Source organism: Colossoma macropomum, unplaced genomic scaffold (assembly GCF_904425465.1).
Source record: "Colossoma macropomum unplaced genomic scaffold, Colossoma_macropomum, whole genome shotgun sequence".
NCBI classification, from domain to species: domain Eukaryota; kingdom Metazoa; phylum Chordata; class Actinopteri; order Characiformes; family Serrasalmidae; genus Colossoma; species Colossoma macropomum.
This window is the reverse complement of record NW_023494791.1, coordinates 36,286,686-36,313,251: the sequence shown is the minus strand read 5'-3', so window position 1 is coordinate 36,313,251 and position 26,566 is coordinate 36,286,686. Positions and strand designations below refer to the sequence as shown.

Genomic DNA, 26,566 nt, shown 5'->3' with positions numbered 1-26,566 from the left:
AGCCAACAGGCATGTTTGTTCCAAAATCTTTACTTCTGACTGGCTGTCTAACATTCTGGAAGCATGCAATTAAAGTGAGTCTGTCCTAATTAGGGGTGGGAATCACAGGGCATCTCACCATACGATATTATCACAATATGTTGCCTGCGATGATATCACAATACTGCGATTCTGTGATACTCAACATATTGCAAGGCAATCCTCTACGATACATCATGATATCTGTGTAAGTAAAGAAAATAAAATACTCCTAAATAGGCAAATTACAGTAATTATGTATTCATTAGTGTCAGTTTCACAGAATTTGACAACCAATATGAAACAAATGTACAACAAAGTGCATAGCTTCGCTTCATGCCTCTTTAACACACACACATTGACTGCCTGTGTCATCATTCCAATGTAAAACAGCTATAAATTGCCAGAAAGCAGAGCAGTTCTGGGGTCAAAATGTCTGAAGGTAGAACACAACTGTGCCTCACTAAGATCTTTTCTAACTGTGTGGGTGAAGGTCCTTGCAAAAAAAACCCAGCGACAGACTTAACAGTAATACCGGTAGCCCTCGGGGCGTAACAGGAGGTTTTGCTTTAAAACCTGTATTAATTGTAGGATGACTGAGTTGAGCCAACATTAGTGGTTTTCTCAACAACCAGATCAGGATGATGATGAAGGTGGCTATGCATGTTCATTGGGTTGCCCGTGTACTTCATTTTAATGAGTCAGTTCTTCACAGTCTTTGTCTCTTTCATTTGTCCATTCAATGTTGTGAAAGCTGAAGTGGACCCAGACCTTTGACTTGAAAGAGGACGATGCCGGTCTGATTTGTTTCCCTGCGTTGTCTGCCATTTCTCCCCTGTGAGCTTCTTCTTCATGCAGATTTACCCTATTCATTTGTGAATCTGGTAAATCAAATGGGGCGGGGGGGTTGGATGTAGAGCATTTACAGTGCATGCATGTTTCAATAAATAAATCGATATTTGGCGGCAGTGTATTGATAACGTATCGCAAGAGAAAGCAATACGACATACTGTCATATTGATATTTTATCCCTCCCCTATTCTTAATTAGCCTCCAATCTCTTGCACCCAATGAATATACCTAATTCCAGCAGCTCATTTCTGGTTTAAGCCACACCCACTTTCAGTAATTTAAAAGAAGGTATTGAAAAAAGTAGTGCTCAGAAATTGGTAATGAAATCAAAGTATCCGTACTGCTATGGAAAGACTTAACAATACTCAGCCCTTGTTGAGTGTAAAATTTCTCTCCAAGTTGAATGACTTTTTTGACATTCTGCAAAACTTGTCGACAGTTCCTAAGACCAACGCATTTTTGGGGCGAAGCAAGGACAGGTCAACTGATCAAAGCTGATATTCAACCAAAGTTCCATCATTTACAATAGAGATTTCGCCTCTTATATGTGCAAGATAAGGGAAAATACCACCATAGAGATATGCAATAACGAAGCACAAAAGACAGTGATTGCCCTTCAGTTGCTCAATGTGGAGATAATTCAGCGTTCAAGCTACAGATTTCAGACTATTTAGCAGCTCAAACAAAAGGATGTCAAAGGCCGAAAGCAAAAACACACCCAGCCTTGCCTGCAGACCAGAGCCAGGCCAGGTGTTCCTACTCATATCAGCAGGAATGCATGACCTTTACACAACAAAAGGTGAAAACATCCACATTCACACACCCAATTCTACTGTCCTGGTACCTTCAAAAGAGTGCCCACCCCACCAAATAAAGCCGCAGAGAGCTGCTCCATTCGTCTGGGACAGAATCGAGAAGGGAGAAGCTTAAATAAATAACCAATTACCATACTGGAATAAGAGCAAGGCCCCGTGGTCTTCACTGGAGTGTTGAAAATGGAATGTGTTATTGGCAGGATGGCCTTTTGGCCGAGGGGCTTAATGTAACCAAACCCAATTAACGGAGAAGAAAGGAAGACTAGCTGCACATGCCACGTGCCCAGGGTAATGAGACGAGAGAGAGAGAGAGAGAGAGAGAGAGAGAGAGAGAGAGAGAGAGAGAAAGAGAGAGAGAGACAGAGAGAAATATGAATGCCAGAAAGCTTGGCCTGGAGGGTGAGAAATACACTCACATAAATGAAGGGCCTCTCAGTCTCTCTTCTCTCAGAAGTAGTTTGTCTTTTTGTCCGTCTGCACTTGACAGACAAACATAAACTGACTGTCCTCAGATGACCAGGAGGCCCAGGGTGCCACCCCAAGCTTTTTTCCCCATCTTCATCTTTTTCATTGCCTTTTCTGTCATTTTCCTGTCTCTGTTATTATAGAAAGATTACAAATTGACCAGATAGTCACAATCTCTCCCCATCACCTCAACAGACGTCACATGACCAGCCCATGCACTCCGACAGGCGCTAACCCTAAAGCAAACACATGCTGATACATCCCCCTGGCAGCCGGCCAAACACATGGACACACTTCTACAGAGATTTTCTTGTCAATAAAAAGTTAGCTACAATGCTAGCCACTTCTAAATGTAAAGGCTGGTCTAAAAGCTTAAAGTTTAATCACAGTGGGCATCATCACATCACCATGTTTGAGGAAGGCCAGAAAGAATTGGGACCAGATCATTCTGGGTAAGGTATGTGGAGGTGTTAGGAGGGCACTTAAAGGTTAGCGAGTCTGCTATGTTTGTTGAATTGAGATTAAGATGATGTAACTTGGGGCAACTGTGGGTTAATCTGACTGTTTCTTCCAGTGGCTACAGGCTCACAATGTGTGACGTAAAAGGCTGGCGTCTACAGTCACGGTACAGTAGCTTGGTGACAAAGTGTTAATATAAACAGATAAATAAACCGAGCTCTAAGGGATTTTCTAAATGAAATGAGACACAATGCTCCCAAAGGCACAATGCAATATGTTGTGATGATACAAGGGATACGTGTTTACACTAGTGTGCCAACACAAATATTCTCAAGTGGGCCGGTGGCTTTATACAGTTTCAGAATAGGAACTGATAAACCACATGTGAACTGGGAGAAACCATTCTAATTTGGGAGAGCATTTTAGAACCGTGTGAACTGGGAGAACAGGTTCTATACGAGTGCAAAGTGGAGAAAACTTTCTATAACTGAATTAGGAGAGCATTCTAGAATAGTGTGAACTGGAAAAAACCATTCTAGCTGAGTGGGAATTGGAGTGTGAATTGGAAGGAACTACTCTACAAATGGTGTGAATAGGGGAGAGCAATCTAGAACACGTGGACTGGGAGAAATCATTCTAGCTGAGTGTGAATTGGGAGGAAGTATTCTAAAATGGTGTGAATGGGTGAGAGCATTCTAGAATAGTGAGAACTGGGAGAAAGCATTCTAGAAGAGTGAGAATTGGAGGTAAGTATTCTAAATGGTGTGAATGGGGAAGAGCCATCTACAACATGCGAACTGGGAGAAATCATTTTTGAACCGTGTGAATTGAGAGACAGTATTCTAGAACAATGAGAATAGGGAAGAACAATCTAGAAACGTGAATTGTGAGATATCATTTCAGCAGGGTGTATTGGGACAACCTTTTTAGAACATTGTGAATAAGAAGAACATTCTAAAAGAGTGAATTTGGAGAAAGTGTTCTAGAAAGATATACATCAGGAACAACATTCTAGATTCTCAAGTGTCACACACAGGTAGAGAACACCAACCCAGTGTTTGAGTTTGCTGAAGAACACTGGGTTGCTGTGTTCTAGGCATTTGATTAAGGAGATGGTTCAAAACTGGAAAAATAGATGCTGCCTCAATATAACAGATTATCCATCTGAAAAACTGTGGGTGTTAATTGGGCTACAGAAGTTTGGGTGAGGGTCTATGATTGTTTGGGTGGAGTTACTGATGTTTATTGAGGAACAGAGGTTGGATGAGGGTCTGTTATTGGTTGGTTGGAGTTTACCGGGCTGTGGAGGTTGCGCAAGTGTGTGATTGGCTGTGTGAAGGTTGCACAGGGGAAGTGAGAGCGTGTGATTGGCTGCGTGAAGGTTGTGTAGGGGTTGTGTTAAGGTTTGGCTGGGTTTTTAGCCCTCCTGCAGCCCGGCCGACTCTCAGCTGGTGCAAGGCTCATTAGCACAGCAGGACTTGGTCACATCAAAGCACCGCCGAAAGGTCAAACATTCCACTAGAGTGGCCCAATCAGCAGGCCAGGCTGCCCCTACTGACCAAACACACACGTACGCATGCGCACACACACATACACACACTGCCTGCACAATTAATTAATATTAAAAACTCAGCGTGGTTGAACCAACTCCTCTCAGTAAGCCACACAAGCTGATCTGAGAAAAGAGAGCCATCATCTGCACTGATTTCCATGTAAACGGCTACAGCCTTGATGACCTCTGCAAAGCACGAATGAATGAACGACTGTTTACTCCCTTTTCTCAGATAGTGCCAGCTTTCTCTCCATGCTATTTATAGCAGCCCCGCTCAGCAGCACCACTCCGTATCCAGTCAGTTAGCTGAGGAGGAGTGCTAACTATGCTAATAAGCAAGCTAGTGCTCCAGTTTCTGTATATGCACTGCGTATATTAAACCCAATTTGTTTCGTTTTTATTTTATTTATCTAATTTTTATTATTTAAATTAGTTTATAACAACTTCCACAGCCCATCCTTTTATATAAAATTCCGTCATTTATGGCTTAAAAGAAATAGGTCAAAATTACCTGTGTTAAAGTGTTACATTAACAGTTAATAAAGTTTTCCTTGTCTTACAGGGTTATGAATTGAGTGTCGTGATGATATATGTAAGTACATTCGAGAGTGAACCAGAACAGAGAGCATAAACACTATTCCAACAGGTACACGTTTTTCCCAAAATTAAAATAAAACAACAAGGAAAACAAAAAGGAGAGTGGAGGAGGACAGACGACAGACAGACAGACAGACGACAGACAGATAGACAAGAAGGCAAGAAGGCAACCCTCAGCTCTAAATGTCTTAATGAGTCACAGTAAAGTTTGAGGTTTATTACCTCCTACCTTGCATCTAAAAAGAGTGAGAGAGCAAGCAAACAAGAAAGACAGAAAGAAAGACAGAAGGAAAGAGAGAAAGAGTGAAGAAGAGAACAAATGAAAGAGAGTAAGGGAGGAGGGAGTAAGAGAGAGAGAACCAGAGAGAAAGCACAAATGAGTGAGAGAAAAAAAGGGAGGGAGAAGGAGAGAGGGAGAGGGAGAGAGAGAAAGAGAGAGAGGGAGAGAGTTAGAGAGAGAGAGAGCGCAGAAATATGAGAGAGCATAAAACAGACACAAGGCATAAATGAGAGAGAAAGCACAAATAAGAGAGGAGAGCACAAAGGAGAGAGAAAGTATAAATGAGAGAGAGGAGAGAGAGAGAGAAAAAGCATAAATGAGAGTGTGTGTGTGTGAGAGAGAGTGCGCTAAAGACTCTGTAGCAGGCGTTGAAAGCTGCGAGGGGGGGTGGTGGGGGGGATTTGCCTGCTGTGTGTAGATAGTGTTGCGGCTGCGTTCACACAGGTACTCTGCAGTCTGCACGTGAATGCCTGTCAGTCTGGATTTGAGGAAACTGGCGGCGAGGCTAGAATGGAGCCTGCAGAGGGCTTTGTGCCTCTACCTGAGTGGCAGCCTCTCCCTCTCCCTCTATAACCCTCATCTCATGCTCATTCTCCCTCTCTCACAGCTGCAGGGCTGGTCTCGGGTTAATGTTTGAGCCGTGCTGGTGACAATGTGGGCTGTGTGTGTCTGTGAGCGTGTGTGCATGTGTGTGTGTGTATAAATAGCACATTTAAAAAGATGAGAGACTGGGGGGAGATGCGAATGTGAGCTACCTCAGATGCAGGATAATGACCTAGTTTTTTTTTGCATACACTGGTGCCATTGCTCTTCTGAAGAGAGACGTGTTATGGGGGTCAAGCAATGGGGGCAAAGGAGACACATACTACATTCAAACTCTGCCAAAATGGCTCTTTTTGTTCTCCATCAAAAGATATTATGAAGTCTTGCAAGTGTCTTCGAACTAAAAAAGAAAAGCCATTCAAATAGCTCGCCACCAAAAGACACCATAAAGCCCTTCAAGTTTCTTGGGACGTTTCACATTAAAGAGAAATTTGAACTTGTGACTCTAAGCCACCTGAGCAAAGGCCTAAACCCCCCAGTATCCACCCACGTTCAACCCCCGCACAAACCTGCTACCATAAAGCTCTTTTTGTCCTACATGGTGTGTAATGTGTACAAAGTGGGGGAAAAAAGAAATGTCAGAGTTGCTTAATGACAAAGTGTTCATTAAACGGCTATTCTATCATTGTTCAGTCCAGCACGGGAAAAGGAGGAAAAAAGGAAGAAGGACATTGTCCTATTGGTCCTAAGAACCTGCCGCTCTCATTCTTTCGCTCTCCCTGCCACTATTGTGGGCGGTTTTATTAGGAAGGACAATACTGTGCTACTAACAGACTGCCATTGTGGAGGATTAGCTAGTTAGCCCCAACACAACTGCTTTTGAGACTGGTATTATCCGGTGAAAACCTCTACTCTGAACACACACACGCTCTATTTGAACAAATGGCTTTCCCCACCCATGTATGACTACGGAGCACTTCAGCAAGCTCTTGAGTCGACACACTAGAGGAGCACCTCCCCCAGCCGATACTTTTGAAGGAGCGGCTCTGCGACTTGTTAGAGGCCAAAGCAAACGAAACGTGGCCCTGCGCGAAAGGAGGCCAGGCACGGCAGTTTCAAGGACGCGGATGCATGCAAGGCCCATCTTCATGGGCCAGCGTATGATTTTAAAAGCAGATAAAGGGAGAGGACTGAGGAGGGAATATATGTTGGTGAGCAATAATCATCTTGCCATCATGATTTTAATTTTAAAAACAAAAACCCCACACAACCACCTTCTTGATGAATTCTGCATGACTAATTGGCAATTTCCAAGATTATTATGTACATTTACAATTCTTATTTTTGTTGCTCCATTCATTATTAAATGTTCATACTATATAAAGGGTTTATCAGCTGCTGTGCTCAAATGGTAAAACATAAAAAAGATCCAGTTATAGATTTTGATAGGACATCGACAATGTGCACTTTTTTTTTTGCCATGTAGTGTTTTAATATATTGTGTACTTCATTTCAAAGGCAAAATTAATTTTTTCAGAATGAAATATTTTGGAATCTTTGAACGGTTATGCTGGGTTTGTTTTTGTTTGCTATTTTAGTGCATTTCTATTGTCTTTTTTTTTTAAAAGTGATTACTCGATTAATGGTAAAATTAATGGGTTGATTACTTGACCGTTAACATAATCAGTAGAAAAGGTGCGCATGGATGATACAAACAGGTTTTCTGTCCACAAGTATTGAGTATGCTGCAGCAAGACAGCAGTAAGTAAATTAACACGGGCTTATGCTTATGCATCTGAATCACTTACAATTAATTTTTTAAACAATAGAAGTAAAACCAGCTCAATAACCTGGACATAACATTTCTTAGTTTCTGCAGAAGCTGCAGTAAGCAAGACAGTGTGTGTGTTAAATATCATTACAGTGTGAAATTCACACAGGCCAACCCCAACATTAGCGAGGCAGGATAAATCCTGAAATGTGTGGGTGGTGTTGGGACTGTTTTAGCAGGACTAGAAAAGCCTAAGAAAAACCCTAAGAAAAACCCTGGCAAGGTTTTGGTTGACTTAATTTCTGAGAGGGCAGCTTGGATCAATGTGATATATTTGATGTGTGTGTGTGCGCGCATGTGTGTGTGAGAAGGCAGGTAGCTCAAAGTGGCACTGGGCTCTCTGATGTCCAGGCTTTGAGTGAACATGAAAAGCTCCACCTGGCTGAGTGAGTGTGTGTGAGCGAACAAGTGACTCATACACACCTGCAACATAAAGCCACACAACCTAAATATCAAAAACTTCCACCCAACTAGGGGTCAGCAATGTGACTTATCATCCGAGTCAGAATACACTAAGTCCAGTACTTCAGGAATATCTGCATGTATGTATTATATAAAAAAAAATAATAAATAAAAAAACAAAAACAAAAAAACACACACAACCTGTGAACAACAGGCAGCGTATCATAACTGCATAAACTGCATAGTAATAAGTACCTCATTGAATGTCAGCTTACTATGCAATTTTCATCTCATCATTTGGGTAAGCAACTATTTGACCCCAACAGGTTTTGTTCATTCCAATTTGTTCAAAAACACCAGAAAACAAACAATTGAAATACATACAGTGTTTGATCGATCAATCAATCAATCAATCAATCAATCAATCTTTAAGTACTGCCATGTTGCTAGATCGCTCTCTCTTATGTCCATCTGCTGTCAGGAAGTCTGCCCCTCACCAATATGGCTCACAAACAGGGCCCAGGGAAGTTTCCCATTTCCAGTGTTGACACGGCCTGTTGACTAGAGCCAGCAGACAACGCCACCATCAACATCTTCCACACTGCTCTTATCAAGGCAGCAAATCTAATTTCCTTATTACATCTGCACATCCCCTGAGAAACAGAGATGCCTTTAACAGCACCGCAGCGCCGGATCAAAGAGCCGGGCAGCACAAAAGCAGCCTGATCAGATGAACACACACACACACACACACACACACACACACACACACACACACACGCACACACGCGCACATGCACGCACACGCACACACGAATGCACACACATTCTTGCGGAATACTTTTATGCGTTTCATCATCTTGCATCAAATGACTGAGGAGGGTAAACAAAGAGACGCACTCTTCAACTCCTGAGCTGTGACATCAGCAGAGAGAGAGAGCGCAACAAAGAGAGAGCGAGAGCTAGCGAGAGAGACAGAGGGCGAGAGAGTGAGGAAGAGAATAAACAACAGTATAACAAACAGTAGAAAGTAACAATTAAATGGCAGAACAAAATTCCCAGTCTATAAATTGAGCTCCATCACCTGAAAGTCTAGCCAGTCCTGAGCCCTTCTAGAGCCCATCTGGAGCTCAGCATGCAGCCTCCTATCAGAGAAACACTAGGCATGTCTGAAGGGCTCTTCACTGCTGAATGAACCTGTGACCAAACACTCTAGACCTTATTGCCCAGGCACGATTTATGCAGGTCCAAATCAATTAGCGAATGAGAGAAAACTCGCCACGCCAGGGCTCAATAATGCTGAAACAGAAGTTAATCAGACATTCAGGAGATCAAAGATCACATCAAAGGGCCAAAGCCATCCATTTGCTTGATGAACCTCATCAACAATTGGCTTACATGAAGAGGCACCACCAATTATCAAAAGTTTTTATAGCAACAGTCAGAGGAGGTGGCGGGGCTTGGAACCACAGCAGAAGAACAAGAGCAGGAAAGATGGGACCGCATGTGCATTTCGACTGAGCATGGTGATGTCCGAAACTACGGCCAATTCACTACAGAGAGAAGCATTTTGGAGGTTCGCCATTTTTAGGTGCTTTTTGAAAACATAGTGGAGAATGTCCAGTGCACTCTTACAATCCAAAAATACAGCGCAACAGGTAGTGTACAAACAAAATAACCTAGTAGACATGGAATATCCATATCCATAATGCACTGTCTCAGATATGGAATGTCATCAATATCCCAGAGTGACAAATAAACCCATGTAATATTGTTGCATGACCTCTTTTACTTGAATCACATATTTTGTTCCCTGTAATAGTGCTCTACATAGTGCTCCCTGTAGTAGTGCCCTATACAGTACTCCATATAATAGCGTCCAATACAGCATTCCCTGCAAGTTCTATATAGTACTCACTATAATAGCAGACTATATAGTTCTCCATATAATATCATTCTATACAGTGTGCTCTATAAAGTGTTCTATATTGCTCCCCATAGTGTTTTATATAGCGTTGCCTCTAATTATGTAGTGCCCTGACAATAATGTTCTATATAGTGTTCTATATTGCTCCCTAGTGTTCTATATAGTGCTCCCAATAACTACGCTCTATATAGTGCCCCACAATAGTGCTTTATATTGCTCCCTATATTAGCGTTCTTTATAGTGCCCCCTACAATAGTGTTCAACATTGCTCTCTATACTAGTGCACTATTTAGTGCTCCCTACAACAGCATTCTATATCATGGTCCCTAAAGTAGTGCTCTTTATAGCTACGTATACTAGTGTTCTATAAAGTATTTTTTGTTGTACCATTGCAAATTTGATGGGGAGATGGAGCTGGATGGACTGGATGGACTGGGGAGGGACCAACACGCACCCAGCAACAGTTCAGTGTATTTTATTTATGTTATCAAAAACATGGCACAAGATGGGCAGATCCCCTGCCACTTTGCACATTAATTAGTATTTCATTATTTATTTTATTTATTCATATATCAGGGATGATGCACATTAATTAACTCAATGGCGTGTCAGAGTTAGCCAACTGGCTAATTTTCAATTGCAGAGCCTCGTTAGCTCCATGACAATCAGGCCGCCCCCGCCTCCAAAACATCACTGGTGGTAACTATAGGGACATCTGCAAGTGTAATCACCCCATTGTGCCCCCATTTTCTGCTCTGTTGGACGGCAGCGGGATGGACTGCTTTTCAACACCTCTCCCTCGCTCCCTCCCTCCCTTGTTCCCTACTTCCCTCGCTCCGCTGCCCGGTGTCCCCGTCAGCAGGGTGAGAGATGCAGGCGCTCAGGTAACAAACGCACTAATCTGAGGCCACACCGAATTACACATAATTACTCCTGAGCTCTGACTGATTTCAGCCTGGAACGGAAAAGACACCCCTCCTCATTTTCTCTTGCCCTCTTTTTTTCTCTCCTCATCTTCCCCCCATCCTCATCCTCCTTCCAACATACACAACTCTCCTCCCTTCCCCCCATTCTAATTCCCCCCCTCCCCTCTCTCCCTCTACCCTCTCTCTCTCTCTCTCACGCACGAACAGCAGCCAAGACTCTCCATCTAGTCGGAGGCAGGAGGCTTTGAAGAGATCAAAGGCAAGGCCGGGAGCAGTGCGGCGCTTTGGGAATACGGCGAGCCTCTCTGCTCCTCAGCCCCATTTTCCAGCGTCATGTCGGATTGCAGCTGGATTGCATTTCGCCAGTTTTCTTAATGCTCTTGGTTTTGACTTTGACATCAGTGATCCCCCCCCCATTTCTTCAAAACAAGACTGAGAGAGAAGGGGGGGTGAGTGAGGTATGAAAGAAAGGCAAAGCCATTCTTTGAGAGAGAGAGAGAGAGAGAGAGAGAGAGAGAGAGAGAGAGAGAGAGAGAGAGAGAGAGAGAGAGAGAGAGAGAGAGAGATCGACAGAGTGATTTTTATTTTCACAACTCCATAATTGGGCAGTTCAAAGGAAAGAGGAAAAAAGGGAGCATTTGTTTTCAATTCTGTGGCCGATATGAAAGGAGCGACAAACTTTTATGAGTTTCCCAAAAATTAAAGACAGGCTCTTTTCACATTCAAGAGAACAGGGTGTTTTTTATAGTGGAGACCACACAAAATGAGTTGATAGCAAAACCCAGAGAGAGAGAGAGAGAGAGAGAGAGAGAGAGAGAGAGAGATGAAAAAGAAAAAAATGAAGGCAAGAACAGAAAGAAAGAAAGAACGAAAGAGCAAGATGAGAAGATACAATAAAAAAGAAAGAAAGAAGGAGAGAAATAAAGAAGGAAAGAAAGCATGAAAACAAGCAAGCCAGAGACGAAAAAAAAAAACATGGATGTGCTGGAGGGGTCAGATGAAATGAGAGAGAAAGCGAGAGCATGAAAGAGAGCAAAAGAGCGAAAGAGATAAAAATGAAGTAAAAAAAATGAAGGCAAGAGGGAACAAGAAAGAAAGAAAGAAAACGAAATGGCAAGATGAGAAGACAATAAAAAAGAAAGAGGGCAAAGAAAGAAAGAAAGGACAGAAGTGAAGAAGGAACAAAAGCATGAAAGTAAGCAAGCCAGAGAAGAAAAAAATACATGGATGTGCTGGAGGGGTCAGACGAAATGAGAGATAGAGACAGAGAGAGAGAAAGCGAGAGCGAGAGAGAGAGAGAGAGAGAGAGAGAGAGAGAGAGAGAGAGAGAGAGAGAGCGATGAGAGAAAGATGTAGAGAAAAAGAGATGTACAGTGAGAGAGAGCGAGAGAGCGAGAGAATCAAAACAAAGCTGCATCCATACATCCATTAAAGAGGCAGCCTAATAAAGCCTGGTGGCAAAGCGTCCCTTTGTACTGCAACTCAGCCAAGACCCAAACCAAACTCCTCCAGCACACGGGGCATGAATACTTCAGTGCTGTCAGATCCACAGAGCAGGCGAGCCTCTTTCTTTTTCTCTCTCTCTCACACTCACACAAAAATAATGAGCTTTTGAAAAAGAAAGGAGTAAAAAAAGAAAAGCCTCAACCTTGTGCAACACAGTCTCTATTGATCAGCTGTGCCACTGAGGGGACACGGTCTTGCTTATTCCAGCCTGTGAAGTTCAGAGGAGAAGTGTGGTGGGATTTCACTCACTCACACACACACACACACACACACACACAGACAGCATTAGTACCACTTTTTCAAGTCCACAGCTCAACCTTCTCTCTCCTAGCACAGCTTTATCTATCTGACGATCAGCACCTAGAGTATATTCTCTTGTTCAGACATTTCTCGTACAATACAGTATCACCAAAACAAGCCAAACTCGTCCCAATTTTACAATTTTCTCCCTTGTACAAGAAGCACGACTCACAAAAGGAGGGTTAATGTCATATAGAGTGGATGTAGCTTTGCACCAGACAACTGTTTCAATATGAAGTACATGAACAGAGAATGGGATTTTAGGTCATCTGAGGAAACGACTGTCAAAACGTTACAGAGGGACCAGACGAGTGTAGAGGAAAGAAAAAAAGAAAAGAAAAAAGTCAAAACGGAGCATGAATGCTTAGGCCTGACCAACAAACTTGCAAAGCAGACGCTGCAAAAGGTCACGACAGGCCACCGAGTCACAACAACGAGCGGCGCGATGACAACCACAGCACATGCAGACAAAACATGGAGCTGCCTCTCGCCTTTCAGACTCCAGCACACTCCCTCCATCCTCGAGAGCAGAGGTGAGGAGAGAGGGACGGGGAGCAGATGCTGAGGCTAAAATGCTACTGCTACCAAACTAAGTCTATACTGGGTCAAACTGAGCACACAGCCTCATCTTAGCATTTCTCCAAGAGCCAGATTGGACTGATGAGCACAGATGTCCAAAACAGAAAAACGTCGGTCGTGCCCGCAACCGCTCGGCAGCTGTATGAGCAGGTTTGCGATTCAAATTTAGCAGTATCAATCAGGCCTAGTTGGGTCAGGTCATAGGTATTGGTTGGGTTCACACTTCGATTTCATAGCTATGCAGACCTCAAATCAGTATCAGTTGGTATAGTTTTTAAGCCAATGCCAGCAAAAAGCGCAAGTATCCGATTCAGTCTTGAAACAAATCCAGGCTGAAACAGTTCTAATATCGATACTGTATCAGAAATGGAAAAGTAGTATATTGCCACAGTTTAAATGTAGACTAAATGTTGACAGAGACTAATGCTAAGACAGACTAATTCAATCTAAATGAATAATACTGCTAAAAGAAAGAAAGAAATAGAAAAAAAAGAGAAAATTATGAAAATAGAGAAAGAAGGGCAGACAAAGACATGAAGAATGAAAGATAAAAGAATTAAAGAAGAGCATGTTTAAATGTGCTGAGCAGTTTAAATGTAATCTACATGCAGCTATGACGTAGTTTAATGTAGCTACAATACAATGTAACACGGCCAAGTAGTTCAATGCAGTTTAAACATAGTTTAACATAATTAAGATGTGGTTTAACGAAGTGGTTAAATGAAGCAGGCCTTTGCCTTGAGTTCCGGAGCCTATTTTCCTATTGACGCTGCCAACCTGACCACATACAAACTGCAAAGTCCCTAACACTCAGGTGAAAGGCATTGTTAACAGAAACATTTCAAACCACTTTTAATGAAAAAAATTATAAAGAAAGAGGGAAAAAATGATTCCAGCTTATTTTCACCCCCCACACACAAAGCCAGCCACATGGATTCAATAGGGCAGTGGTTAGCGCTGGATGTAGACGGAGTATCGATGGCTGTGTTTATGAAGCCTGAACGTGTATCAGCACTTCAAAGGCCTGCGGGCTGCCGCACACTCTGTGAGGTCTCTGAGCCACGGCAGTGTTCAGACCTGCTCAGCAGATGACACGGTCGCCTCCATGACCCTCCGCACCGGCTATGTGCGTGCATGTGGGGGCTTTATTGCTACTGTAATGTGAGAGAAACAAAGATAGAAAGGGCTATAACATGCTAAAGAATGTTTACAGCTCACATCCATGCTATATATCTGACCTACCAGACTACACTAAAACAGCATTCACTCTGAAACCACATCCAAACTGCATTGAACTATATTTAAACTGCATTAAACTACATCTCAGCCACATTACACTAAATTTACCATTAACAGCCTGTGTTGTACCTCACCACATTTTGTCCTACCTCATTTCACTTGTCAGTAAAATGACTTTGTTTTTTACTTATGTGAGTGAGGATGTGTACCAAGTGCATGTCGTAATATTGCATGCACATAAGTAATCTGCGTCAAAAAAGAAACTCGGGCTAAAACTTAAATAGGGGGAATGAAACAGTTGAGCTGAACAGACATGTTGATTGTTGATGTATATTAGAGACCACATGCTTGAATGCAGGTCATGTAAAATGCCTGATTTAAAGGAATACTCTTCTATATTTGCCACGTTTGTATTATATGACCGTATACCAAGCAACTTCCCACTGGATTCTGTTATTAGGATTTTTAAACCAATGTATTTTCTGTTTGTTACTGTTCGTGCAGGGAAATGTGTTGAAATTATTGTCCATCATAGTAAAAACGTCACTGTCCAAAGAAAAACAAGTATTTCCAAAATGGCAACTTTAACGGAGAAGATAAAAATGTTCTTTACTTTCAATATAAGTTAATGTAAAGAGGTTTTATTCAAAGCAATACTGGAGTACTGGAGCATTTCTATTGGCCCAATCTTAATGAAATTTTCACACAACGTAAAGAACAGTTGCTAAACTCAAATTTTGCAAAAAACTTAAAAAACAAACAAACAAAAAAAAAAAACCCTTTTTGGACAGCAACAATATGCTACAGCTCTATGTACCAGATATACATTAGGTTAAAAAATCCTGGGGTTTTCTTTTAAGTTACCACTTCCAAACTTGAAAATATGAACAAAACTCCACAACTTTGCCATCGAGAAACATGAGCACTACCAATACTAAAAACATCACTACTGACACAAAAGCATCCAAAAAGCAGTAAAGAAAAAGCATTAGCAATATCAAGCAGTGTTGAGGAAGTTAACTGGACACTGGGCTGCTGGGAAATGTTGTTTGCTGACACTGGCGGAGCGGGGCCCAGGCACAGAGGAGGACATAGAGTGTGTTAAATCTCGTTAGGTAAGTCGGGGTTTGGGGGGGTTGTGATTCCACGGCACGTCCACGCTGAGGAAGAGATCCGTCACGTCCCACATCAAAGGAGAGTGTGCGAGTGTGAGTGTGTGTGCGTTCTATCGCCAGCGGCCAGTCGTGGTGGGGGAGGGACGAGGATGGCCTCTGCACATCCACTAGCATCTTTCCGCCATAGTGGACAGTCTCACATTCAGGTACCATTCTACCAACTACAGTAACATTTAATGCAGCAAGCTACATCATCCAACTAGGGGTGTGCGATATGGAAAAGTAATATGAGGAGACATTTTCACTGCACACAATATGTATAACAATATTTGGTTTTTCTGAAGTTTGATGACTTGGAACAGACAAAAAAACATTTTAAAATACAAAAACTATGAAAACAATTATTTTTGTTATTATTTAATATCTCATATACTGCATGGAACCAAATTCATTACATCCACACAATGCTCAGAAAAGCAAACCACGACGTGACAATTTATTATCGATAACAATGAATATCGCCATGCTGCCCACCCCATCCTAATACTTTAAGATACTTCCACAATACGCTAATTCCGAAATGAAACTTACTGGCTGAAAGTGAAACTGAAACTCTGGACGTACTCAGCCAAAAAATGAAAAGCAAAAAATCAACTAGGAAAAACAAAAAAAAAGAAAACAACTCATGTTAAATAAACGTGAAATTCGACATCCTCAATGGTTAACAGTTGGTTACCCAAGGCAATGAATTCATTTCAAAAACGAAGGCTATAAGCGGCATTAGCGTCCTAGAGGAGACTTTCCTTTCTGCTTCTGTTGTTTTGATGTATTCTGTGAGGGCGTGTCATGTTTTTAAGTGGTATCAAACCTGTAACGGAGAAGTTCTTGGGTGCTAGATACCTAATTGTAGGACAATTTTGTTATTTTTGGTCAAAACTTTGGCAGAAAATCAATGAATCTGATCAAAACCTGTAACAAATCTAGCCTGAAACAGCACACACTCACATTGTTAGCTGTGTATTTCTTCCTGTGGGCCAGAAGAGAAATAGTTGAAAAATTATAGGTGCCTAATTGAAGTGCTTAATTTAAACACAGCTCTGAAAGCTTAGTAGTTTTTAATAGAAAAGTATATTAGATCAGTATCAGCCAATTCTCAAGGTTTCGGTATCAGCAGTGGTATCATGCCATCCCTAACTGGAAACATTATATACTGGCTACTGGTATGAATTTGCTGCCAGAATAACTTTCCTGAATCCTCCCTAATGGTCTTCGCCTGCTCACAAAGAACACACGGCACTCCCCCACATTTTCATGTTATTTCCATCAAGGGACGTCTTACTACTGGCATCTTTAATGGTGTAAAAATCTGTTTAATAATTCAACCACATTCCCTTTTGTGTTGCTGGTTGAGTTTCCAATTCCCATTTGGTGCTATTAAAAAAGTTAGAGGCTTCGAAGCTACCATTCAACTTCCCCCCGAAATGTTGCAAGACTCAACATCAGGCCGCCACACTTAAAGCAGAAAGCCCATTAGTGAAGCAGGGGATGCAGCATGCACTGGAGGACTTTTGGCATCGCTCCTGTAGGAAGGTGTTTGCTAATTGATGTATTATGGGCCGAACTTGTAACTTCTTTTTCGAAAAAGGTCCCTCCAAGGCGCAAAAAAGATGAAAAGGAGTGCAGACTGAATGCCGACATGCTGCCAAGCTTTCCTACTCCACTGCCACCGCCTTTCCGCCAGCGGCTTCAGAAGAAACGTGAAGCGTTTCTCTTTAAATCTCTTTAAATAACCCAACGCGACCTCCTGCTGAACGTTCGCAACACACATGGCGAAGGAACAGGAACAGAGCACACAGCCAACAGAAATCCAACCCCTCACCACCCTTCTCAAGCTTTTCCTCCTTCTCTCTTTCTCCCTCCTTCCTTCCCTCAGATTCTACTGACAAAACAGCTTCAAGAAAACGAGCGGTTATTTAATACTAAATGAAACTTCCCATCTGTGAGGAAGAGGATATAATTAACTGAGAAAAAGCTTGCATTTCTGCACTTTAAACTATTTAGCAATTCTGTTTTCTTGAAAGCGAGGTTAACAAAACACAACTTCAAAAGCTACAGCATGAACACCACCAGTCTGACATACACGTGGAAACGTTCCTTGATGACCTATAGTTAGATGGCGATCTGGAAAAAAAGGCCTTATATCATTTCCAGAAGGCTTCAACAGGACATCAGAGAAGCCTTGCGTCAGAGCAACATGTACGGCCTCCGCGGATCACGTCCTCTGGACGTTAATAGCTGCGCGGGTCACTGCAGCCAGCTCCCAATGTTACAGACCCAGCTGCCTAACCAACACGCCCAGACTCCACCATTGTTAGGTACCAGCAGCCCAAATCTGCTGACCAGGAAAAAAAAAACGTCCGGCCCACGACTGGGTGGGCGTCAGGCACTGGAATGTCATGGCCAATGGAAATCAATCCAAACTTCAGGGAATGAAAGGAAAGGGGAGAAAAAAAAGGAGGGGGGAAAAGAGAGGCTGCCTTTGATCTTTGCGAAAACTGATCCCAGGCCTTGGAGATACTGTGTCCGCATATTTGATCTCCACAGCAGAAAGAGAATGAGGGAAAAGAGAGAGAGAGAGAGAGAGAGAGAGAGAGAGAGAGAGAGAGAGAGAGAGAGAGAGAGAGACGAGAGAGAGAGAGAGAAAAAAGAGAGAGAACGAAAACACATGCACACCCAAAAAAGGCCATTAGCATTGCTGAGGTCCAGCAGCAAACAGCTGGAATATAAAGATACGTGTCTGACATGTTGGCTGCTCAATTTGGACAACAGGTGAAAAGGGCAATGTACTAAATAAATAAATAAATAAATAAATAAATAAATAAATAAATAAACACCAGTATGTCACAGAAAGTGACAAATTCCTGGAACAAAAGAACAAATTTCAATTTCCTCCTAAAATCTAAGGCTGCAGAGTAACTGTCCTGATTATAATGGTGGTAATGCAGCCCTATGGAATAAACAGAAAATAAAACCACACAGCTCATCCTTACACAACACAAAGCCACAGAAAAGCGTGTGACGGTAGCCGAGGCAGCGTGTGTGCTCCACGCTTCCTACATCACATCATCGGAAAAATGCTCCTTGTGACGTACGTCTGAAAAGACTGCTGCTGCGTTCTCCAGCCGAAACGTAGAGGACTACACGCTCTCGGTGAAAAACAATAACAACGTTTCAGTACAGCTAAGCTGACTTTACATACCAATATCCTCTCAAATACACAAGTATCGCAGCGTACTGGTGGGAATCATCACTCACTCACTCACACACACACACACACACACACACACACACACACACACACACAGTGGAGCTGTGAACAATGGTCGAGAGGAGCAGTCTGTGGGCTCCTGTGCAGTTCTGCGGCGGCACGGGGCCACTGGCAGACAGGGAGCCTTCCCCACACAAAAACCTCCAAACAGGATTAGAGTGGACAGCTGCTAGCGTGTCCTCCATCGCTCTCCCTCCTTTTTTCGGGTTTCTCCCTTTGAATATTTGCAACAGAGGCAGAAGGAGAAAGAACAAATCGAGAGGAAAGTCACCGCACCACGTGACGGTTGTATAACCTGACATTATGTAAAAGTAACGCAAGGCGGTATTGATAAAATTCGATATCACAAGATTTTCCTCTGAATATTTAAGCACATTTTGTAAGACATTTTCACAATTTCCTCATCTACCCCTCACCATCCTTCCCAAGTACTTTCTCTTGCTACTGAATGCTGTTAATAATTTGCAATAATAAAGTGCTGATAAATGCTAAAAGAATGTCTTAACTAAATCATTTGTTTTTTTTCTCTTAAAATAACACCAAAGGGGATCATACCCAGAACTGAAAACATTAGCCAGACAGAAATCAGATGTCCAGAAAGGAAACGTACTGTTTTTGTTTTTTCACGTATTACGAATTTATGATCTGCTGAAGGGGTCTGCAAATGACTGCACCCAGGTTTTGTTATCTGTCGAGTGCTAAAGCTTACAATGAATATTGTTGCCCGACACCAATAACGATACGCTCGCATAATCGATATATCACATAGCATTATGTAAAAAACAACGTCAAATTAAAAATGCAATATTTTGTTTTTTAGCTACGGGACCATTTTGGTGTATCAGAAGTGCATTTACCAATCTTGACATTTCAAGACTGCCATTACATAACATATCACAAACAGCAGGAATCATATATGCACTGTGTTGAAAGTATGTTTGGTATGACAACAATCTTCACCCCCATTACCCCCCACCCTACTCATCATGTTGCCAAGATACTGGTCACAACAGGCAGGAAACAAGTTGTCAATGAGCAACTTTAAAGCTAAGGCTTAGTCCAATCTCAAAACATGTGAATAAATGATCACAATGAAGAGCTCTGAATGGGTTATAAAATGAACCATGTAATAATGTGTGCATAGTCTGGAGCTCCAGAGAGCACCGAGGCAGGCCAGGCACTACTCACCGTTCTGGGCATGGGCGGCGAGAGCGAACCATTGCTCATGTAGGGTTCGTTGTTCATGTTGGTCATCATGATGTAACTGGGGTAACCTGGGTAGGGATGCCCTTTGCTGTACAGGTCCTGGAGCTTCCCTGAAAATGGAACAGATTTGGTTAGTTCACTGTAGGTATTGGCTGTCTCATCATCATGACAAACTACGGCAGAACAAGCTTAGAGGAGCATAGTGTGGTATCAAAAGTATTTTCAGACCAACGAGCAGCTGCATGTTTCAAGTCTTTTTTTTTTGCTGTTTGAATTATGACTACAAGTTTGAATCCTGATGATGCAGGAAGTGCAAGCACAACCGGCCTTATTTGTGCCAAATAAAGAAGACTACTTAATTTTTGATAGCAAAAATTTTATATGAGACACTACTAGTGTGTCCATTTAAACCCAACAAACTTCAAAAATGAAACCCCACGATACGTACTTAATTATATTGATATATTGTTGACATCCAGCCATGGACACAATGTTGTTTATGCCTATGGAGTTCCACTAGAAGTGGCCGCAAAACATGTTTAAACATGGCTAAGAGGGCGCTACTGGCAATACATTTAAAAAATGTATGATAATGTTTTGGAAAAATATTCCACACAACAGTAAAATCAATCACAGCACCCCAAAATATGTTTCAAATTTTATCTACAATGTTTGTATTAGTTTAACATTGTTGCCGTTGTAGCAAAATCTGCACAGTGGTAATTTTATAAAAGAATAAGAATTCTTATATAAGAATTTTTTTTTACTTTAATGTCAATTGTCTTGATTGTACGCACTTTTGTGTTAACGTAACATATTAACCATTGATCATATTGACATTTTCTGTGTATATTTTTTTTGTAACATATTGCAGTAATATAAAGATTTTTTTCGTGTGTCTGTAGCGTTTCGTTCCAAAATGCATTACAGACCACTTTCAAGAATATTATTTTTTTTCCATAATATGAGTGAGCTTTAAACATACAAATAATATAAAATGCTATATTATGATTATACCACATTTATTAGAGAAATTAAAATGTGTTTTCCTCTACCCGTCAGCCATTACTCTCTTCTAAAGTTCGTTATACACTAAATTGTTATAAACAGAATTACATTTTGGAACGAAACTCTTCATGTAAATTGTTTCTCTCAGAACGAAACCTCACATCCCCAAAATTGCAACTTTAAAAAAAGAAGGAAAAAACTTTAATTTCAGACCTTTGCTATTGGCCCATTCATTATTAAATTTACATAATGTAACAGGCAACTGGTATTTTCAAATCATGTAAAACATGATTAAAATGCAGATATAAGGTTTTGTTCTAACAGCAACAATATCTATTCAAACTAAAGTCCTGCACCGTGTTTGACAGGGCTAGATTGCCATCTTTCAACCCCCAGCCTTCCCTTTCCACTGTTCCTGAGCACAATCTTGTTTTTCAGGAGGACAATGGAGCCCCTCTGTGCCAATTAGCAACAATTAACACACGCTTTCACACACAAAGTATGAAAACACAGACGACCCCCAACTGTTTACTGAGGTCCTCGAAGTGTGTATTCGTGTCAGTGTGAAAGAAAGAGAAAGAGTGTGTGATTCAGTGGGGGTGGCGGGGAGGAGGGGGGGTTTCTAAAGAATAATAGACAGAAATACACACTCACACCCATCGCCCTCAGTAGGGAAGACTGACGGCGGGTCGTAGAAACTGATCTGCTTGCTTTAAAGAGGGGGTGTGCTGTGTGCTATTCACAACAGCCACAGAACAAAAAAGACTACAAGCCCCTTCTATTGTGAGGCACACCATTCCAGCATCGGCCTGACGAGCAATCACTGAAGATCAAACGAACTCCGCAGCGACACGTCCCTGACAGTAGCGCTGGAGCGTGTGTGTGTTTGGAGGCCAGTGTGTCAGTGGGAGTGGGGGCAAGTCTGCTAGACCACCTCACTGCCACGTGCCTTCTACTACTTCAGCACTAAATCTTTGAATGAACAAATCGGTCGATGCTGAGACACATTCATTTGTAAAATGTACAAATTAGGACTAGATCACCTGTATTGGCATTAGAGAAATGTGTGTTTGTACAGGTTTACAAACGAAATATTTTAACACAGTAACTAGTAAGAAAACATCGGTTCAATCTAAACATCCATTCGATGGTCATTAATTTTGTTTAACATTATTATTATCTGCTGAATCAAGATGACTGTGAGATCGTTGTGCATCCCTACGTTTTGCATGAAACTAGTCTTTTTACTTGCAATGAATGCCATACTAACATATGTGCAATATTTAAGTGGCTTGTCAAACAACATTTAAGTAGTTTAGCGTCTGACTAAATCAAAATATTTAAATAACTGATAGCATTCGATTAAATTTATTAAGCTATTTTTAACGAACAAATGAGAAGAGGTGGGAATATATTTGTTCAATGTGATGCTAAATTTGTAAATAAAAGATTAATCTTAGATTTATTTAGTTGCTCTAAAAATTGTCTTCATTGAGCAGCAATACTAATTTGATCCTTTTCTACATTTCGATAAAATCTCTGCAATGAAACACAAAGGCACAACTTTACTTCACCAGACCTTACTTACCATCATCTGGGTGCTCTCTGTGTTTGTCATGGTAGGAATCTGGCGTTATTTGGGACTGTCTAGCTGCCTGTTAAAAAGACATGAAGGAATAGGAGAGAGGTGATTAGCCAAGTTCATGCTGCATATATCAGACAGACCATGGGCAGAGAGGAAGAGTGAGAGATGCACATAGAGAGAGGGAGAGAGAGAGAGAGAGAGAATAACTTGTATTGACTTCTTTTATCCTGTATAATAGACAGTTATCGCTTCTTTTAAGAGTAAGTTATACACTCCATCAGAAGACGTGCCCATAAGGAGCCAGATTATTATGAATATTTCATAAACAGTAATCTTACAGAAATCCAGTTCAAACTGTTGATATTTCCTGTGATGAGATCATTTCCATCACAAACCTGTGAAAAATAAATACATCTAAAGCAAGCCTGCATGCTGCATCTCACACTTTCTCTAAACATGGAAGCAGTGAAAAATAAACTAGATTTGGAGTGCAGCTCCCTCAGGGTGCCTTCCAGCAGAGTCAGGGAGCTGCAATGGATTCCCAATTAACATTTACCCCATCACTTGATTCTTCCTCATGTCACTGCCTAACCCTGAATTTCGTGAATGCCAGGAGGGAAGGCATTTCATTAACGTCGGCTAATAAAGCTCAGCTCCAAATATGGCATGCTTCCCTCTGCACTCTGCATCTGAATTCATGTGAAAGGATTTTCATTTTGTGACCAAAACATCAGCATTTGGGCAACTTCACAAATAATGATACCACAATTTATTCTTTATATCAGCATCACAGGAGCAGTGATCTAACCAGAAGTACATATTCTCCAGTTAGGGCAGGATGGCAGAATGCATGAAAGCCAGCCTTGATCATTTGCATTCATGCATCTTTTTCATGAAAAATCCATGAAAATAATTTATCCCAATGAAAAATGATTTTCAAACGGGATGCGACACGAAAATGTCCACAGGCTACTCTGTATGGTTCATGGGGGAAATATCACAATGTGGTTGCATGGAAAGAGAAGTTAGGAAGGCACGGTTGGGAAGATCAGAAGCCTAGCTGGGGCTCTGTAATTAATATTTCCACAAAAAAACAGAAGATGCTCTACTGTTTCATAAAGTGTCAAATAAACCGTACAGTAGATTAAACTAATATTTCATCTAAAATTATTAACAACATTAAATTGATTTTGTTTAAAGAAAAATAAGAATCATAAAAATTGATAAATGATAATTACTATAATTCGTTTTCAGAATAAAAAAATCTGAATTAAGATATTTTTCAGCTAATGAAAATATATATTTAATGAGGCCAAAATGCACAAACTATTAATTTATTTAGAACTTCTGATTTCGATTCATTTTGATGTGATTCACTACTGTAGAATAAAACAAATCTACTCTTGACATCCTGCAGTCTTCAAACCACAGGCAAAAATATGAATTCTCTTCATATTGCAACCAATTTCAAATAGAAATTAGCTTAGCTTATTAGCTCATTAATTATAGGGAATATAGGGCAAGCAGTGGATTGAGTGAAGATGTATTTTATATAGGACACCACTTTTTTTTCCTAAAAGAAAGAGAACACATGCAGTAGCCAAAGAGGCCACTACTAATAATTGTCTGTTGTATTGCTAACAGTTATGCAACCAAATTTAAATCTGATATCTCTGAAAATCGTACAGGTCAAAGAAAAAAAAATACACTGACGTTAACCGCATATACCGTGAACAGGCAGCGGATCACATCAAAAGAAGGTGATGGATAGAGGGATTATATATAATCCGAAGCAGTTTGAAGAAGCAGTCCTTGGCTATTCACAGTGAACAAGGAGTGGATTGTAGTGAGCGATGGTGAGAATGTATTTTAAATAAGACACCTTTAAACTGTTTAGATAGACAACTTTGAAATAATAGTTATTATAGGCCACATACAGTGAACCGACACTAGATTACAGTGGTGGATGCAAATATTCAGGCAGTGTGGGGCAGCAGTTGGTGGCTATATTAAAGGGACACTTTGTTTATAATACTGAAAGATAAAGGTGATGTACAGAGGCAATTTTAAACAGGCCTGAAATGGTGACAGTGGTCAAACATATTAAGAATGATTATACAGTGGACATGCAGTGCATTATAGGTAAAGAAATCAGTGACGTATAGAAACAATTTTAAATAGACACCTGTGAACTGTTTCTCTGCTTTGACTCATGGAGAAAAAACAAAGAGTAATTATTTAGAGAAGAGGTAATTATTACAAGTATTATCAGGCACAATACCACTGGTCAAAAGCTGATATTAATTATACAGAAGAGGTGGTTTATTATAAGGAATGATAGTGGTCGTGTATAGTGGTCATTATTTTTTAAATAAAACAAAATGCCTCTGACAATCTTACAAAAGTGCACTAATAATAATAATTATAGGCCACATATAGTGAATAAACAGTGTAGTGCAGTGGTTGATATTAGTAAATGTATAGAGGGAATCAGGAGATCTAAGGTGATTATTAATTTAGGGAAGCTTAATACAGTTGTGGGGCACTTATATTTGTTATTCTATGTATTTTTATTATTTTTTAATAAACGGGATTAAAGAAATCTACACTGCTTCTATAATAATTTAATGTGGTAAATAAGATGGTACTAAAAAACCTAGAAAAGCACATTATTAATAATAATGATAGGCCACATATAGTGAAAAGACTGTAGTGTAGTGGATGATTTTAGTGATGACACTAGTGATATAAAGGAGATCTAAAGTGATTCTATATTAATTTAAAGAAGCTTTTGACAGTTGTGAGCACTGTGATGTTATACGTAATGATTTTTAGGAGCTACTGTGATATAGTTGGTGTATAACGGGATTAAAGAAATCTACACTGTTTCTATACTAAGTCTACAGTAAACTGAAGGCAGTTTTGGGCAGCAGCCCGTTCGCCCATCTCTTCTTTACTCACATCGTGGTTGGTGCTGTTGGGACTGCCCTCCGTTTCGTTGACCAGAGAAGATTTGATCTCGGCTAGGTCTCCTTCCTCCTCCGAGTGGCTGATCTCGGCGAAGATCTGCTCTTTCTGCGGGTCTCCTTCGTCCTTGAACGGGATCATTTCATCTGTGGCGCAAAGCTCAGGATCTCCACCTCCACCACCTCCACCACCTCCAGCTAGCTGGGGCATGCTAACACGCTAACGTCCCCAAAAATCCCCCTCAGAAAAAAAACACTCCTAAAAAAAACTTCACGTGAGAACGAAGCGCGTGGGGAGCAACAGGAGAGCTCAGTGTGTGTGTGTGTGTGTGTGTGTGTGTGAGAGAGAGAGAGTGTGAGTGTGTGTATGTGGTGGGACGAAAGCCCCGAATCCCTGAAGGAAATACTGAGATGCAATCTCTCTTTTTAAGCAGACGTTGAAGCTCTGAGAGAAAAATCAAACTTTTAAGCAGAAAAAGAAAAAAAAACTCACTCGCACTTATAAACACTCTCTCCAGGCTAAAGCCAGAGTCACCACCGCTACAAAAAATGTGTATTTCCTGCTCAGTTCTGTGCGAAATTATCCTCCTGAGCGAAAAATGTCGAAACAACGCAACACGTTCTGACACAGATAACGTAAAAAAGCGAAAACCGAGCGCGTGTCGACGCAGAAACAAACGGAAAAACAAGACGCTCGCGCGTCTCCGCTGGAGTCAAAGCACGAGAAGTTTGTTTGGTTGCTCTTCAGTCTCAGAGGAGATCCACGAGGAGAGAAACCAGACTTGTTTAATCGATATCGAGAGTTCGAAATGTTTTGTTTTTTTTCGTTTAAACAGCGGTTAAAACGCGCGTGGTCGTGGTCGTCGAAGCTGCTGAAGGTCCAGACCGGAGCCGCCGCGCTCCTCACTCTCGAGCTGCTCACACTCTGACTGACTGAGAGTGTGTGAATGTGTGTGTGAGTGAGAGAGAGAGAGTGTGTGTGTACCCTAGCTTTGCTCTCCTCCCTCTCCTCCTCTTCTCTCCTCTCCTCTCCCACACTGACTGCAGGGAGAGAGAGATGAAAGCCG

The 26,566-nt window shown here is 41.3% G+C and overlaps 1 protein-coding gene across 2 annotated transcripts in view; it reads right to left on the bottom strand.

Annotated features, from left to right (window-relative positions):
- Positions 1–26,224, bottom strand: part of lef1 (lymphoid enhancer-binding factor 1) — a 62,749-nt gene extending 36,525 nt beyond the window's left edge. For both annotated transcript variants that reach the window (XM_036574953.1, XM_036574954.1), the window contains exons 1-3: positions 25,495–26,224; positions 22,537–22,603; positions 19,923–20,050 (exon numbers count right to left, since the gene is read on the bottom strand). In XM_036574953.1, coding sequence (XP_036430846.1) covers positions 19,923–20,050; positions 22,537–22,603; positions 25,495–25,710 — 411 coding nt within the window. In that variant the 5' untranslated portion in view covers positions 25,711–26,224. The remainder of the gene's footprint in view (positions 1–19,922; positions 20,051–22,536; positions 22,604–25,494) is intronic.
- Positions 26,225–26,566: the final 342 nt, after the last annotated feature.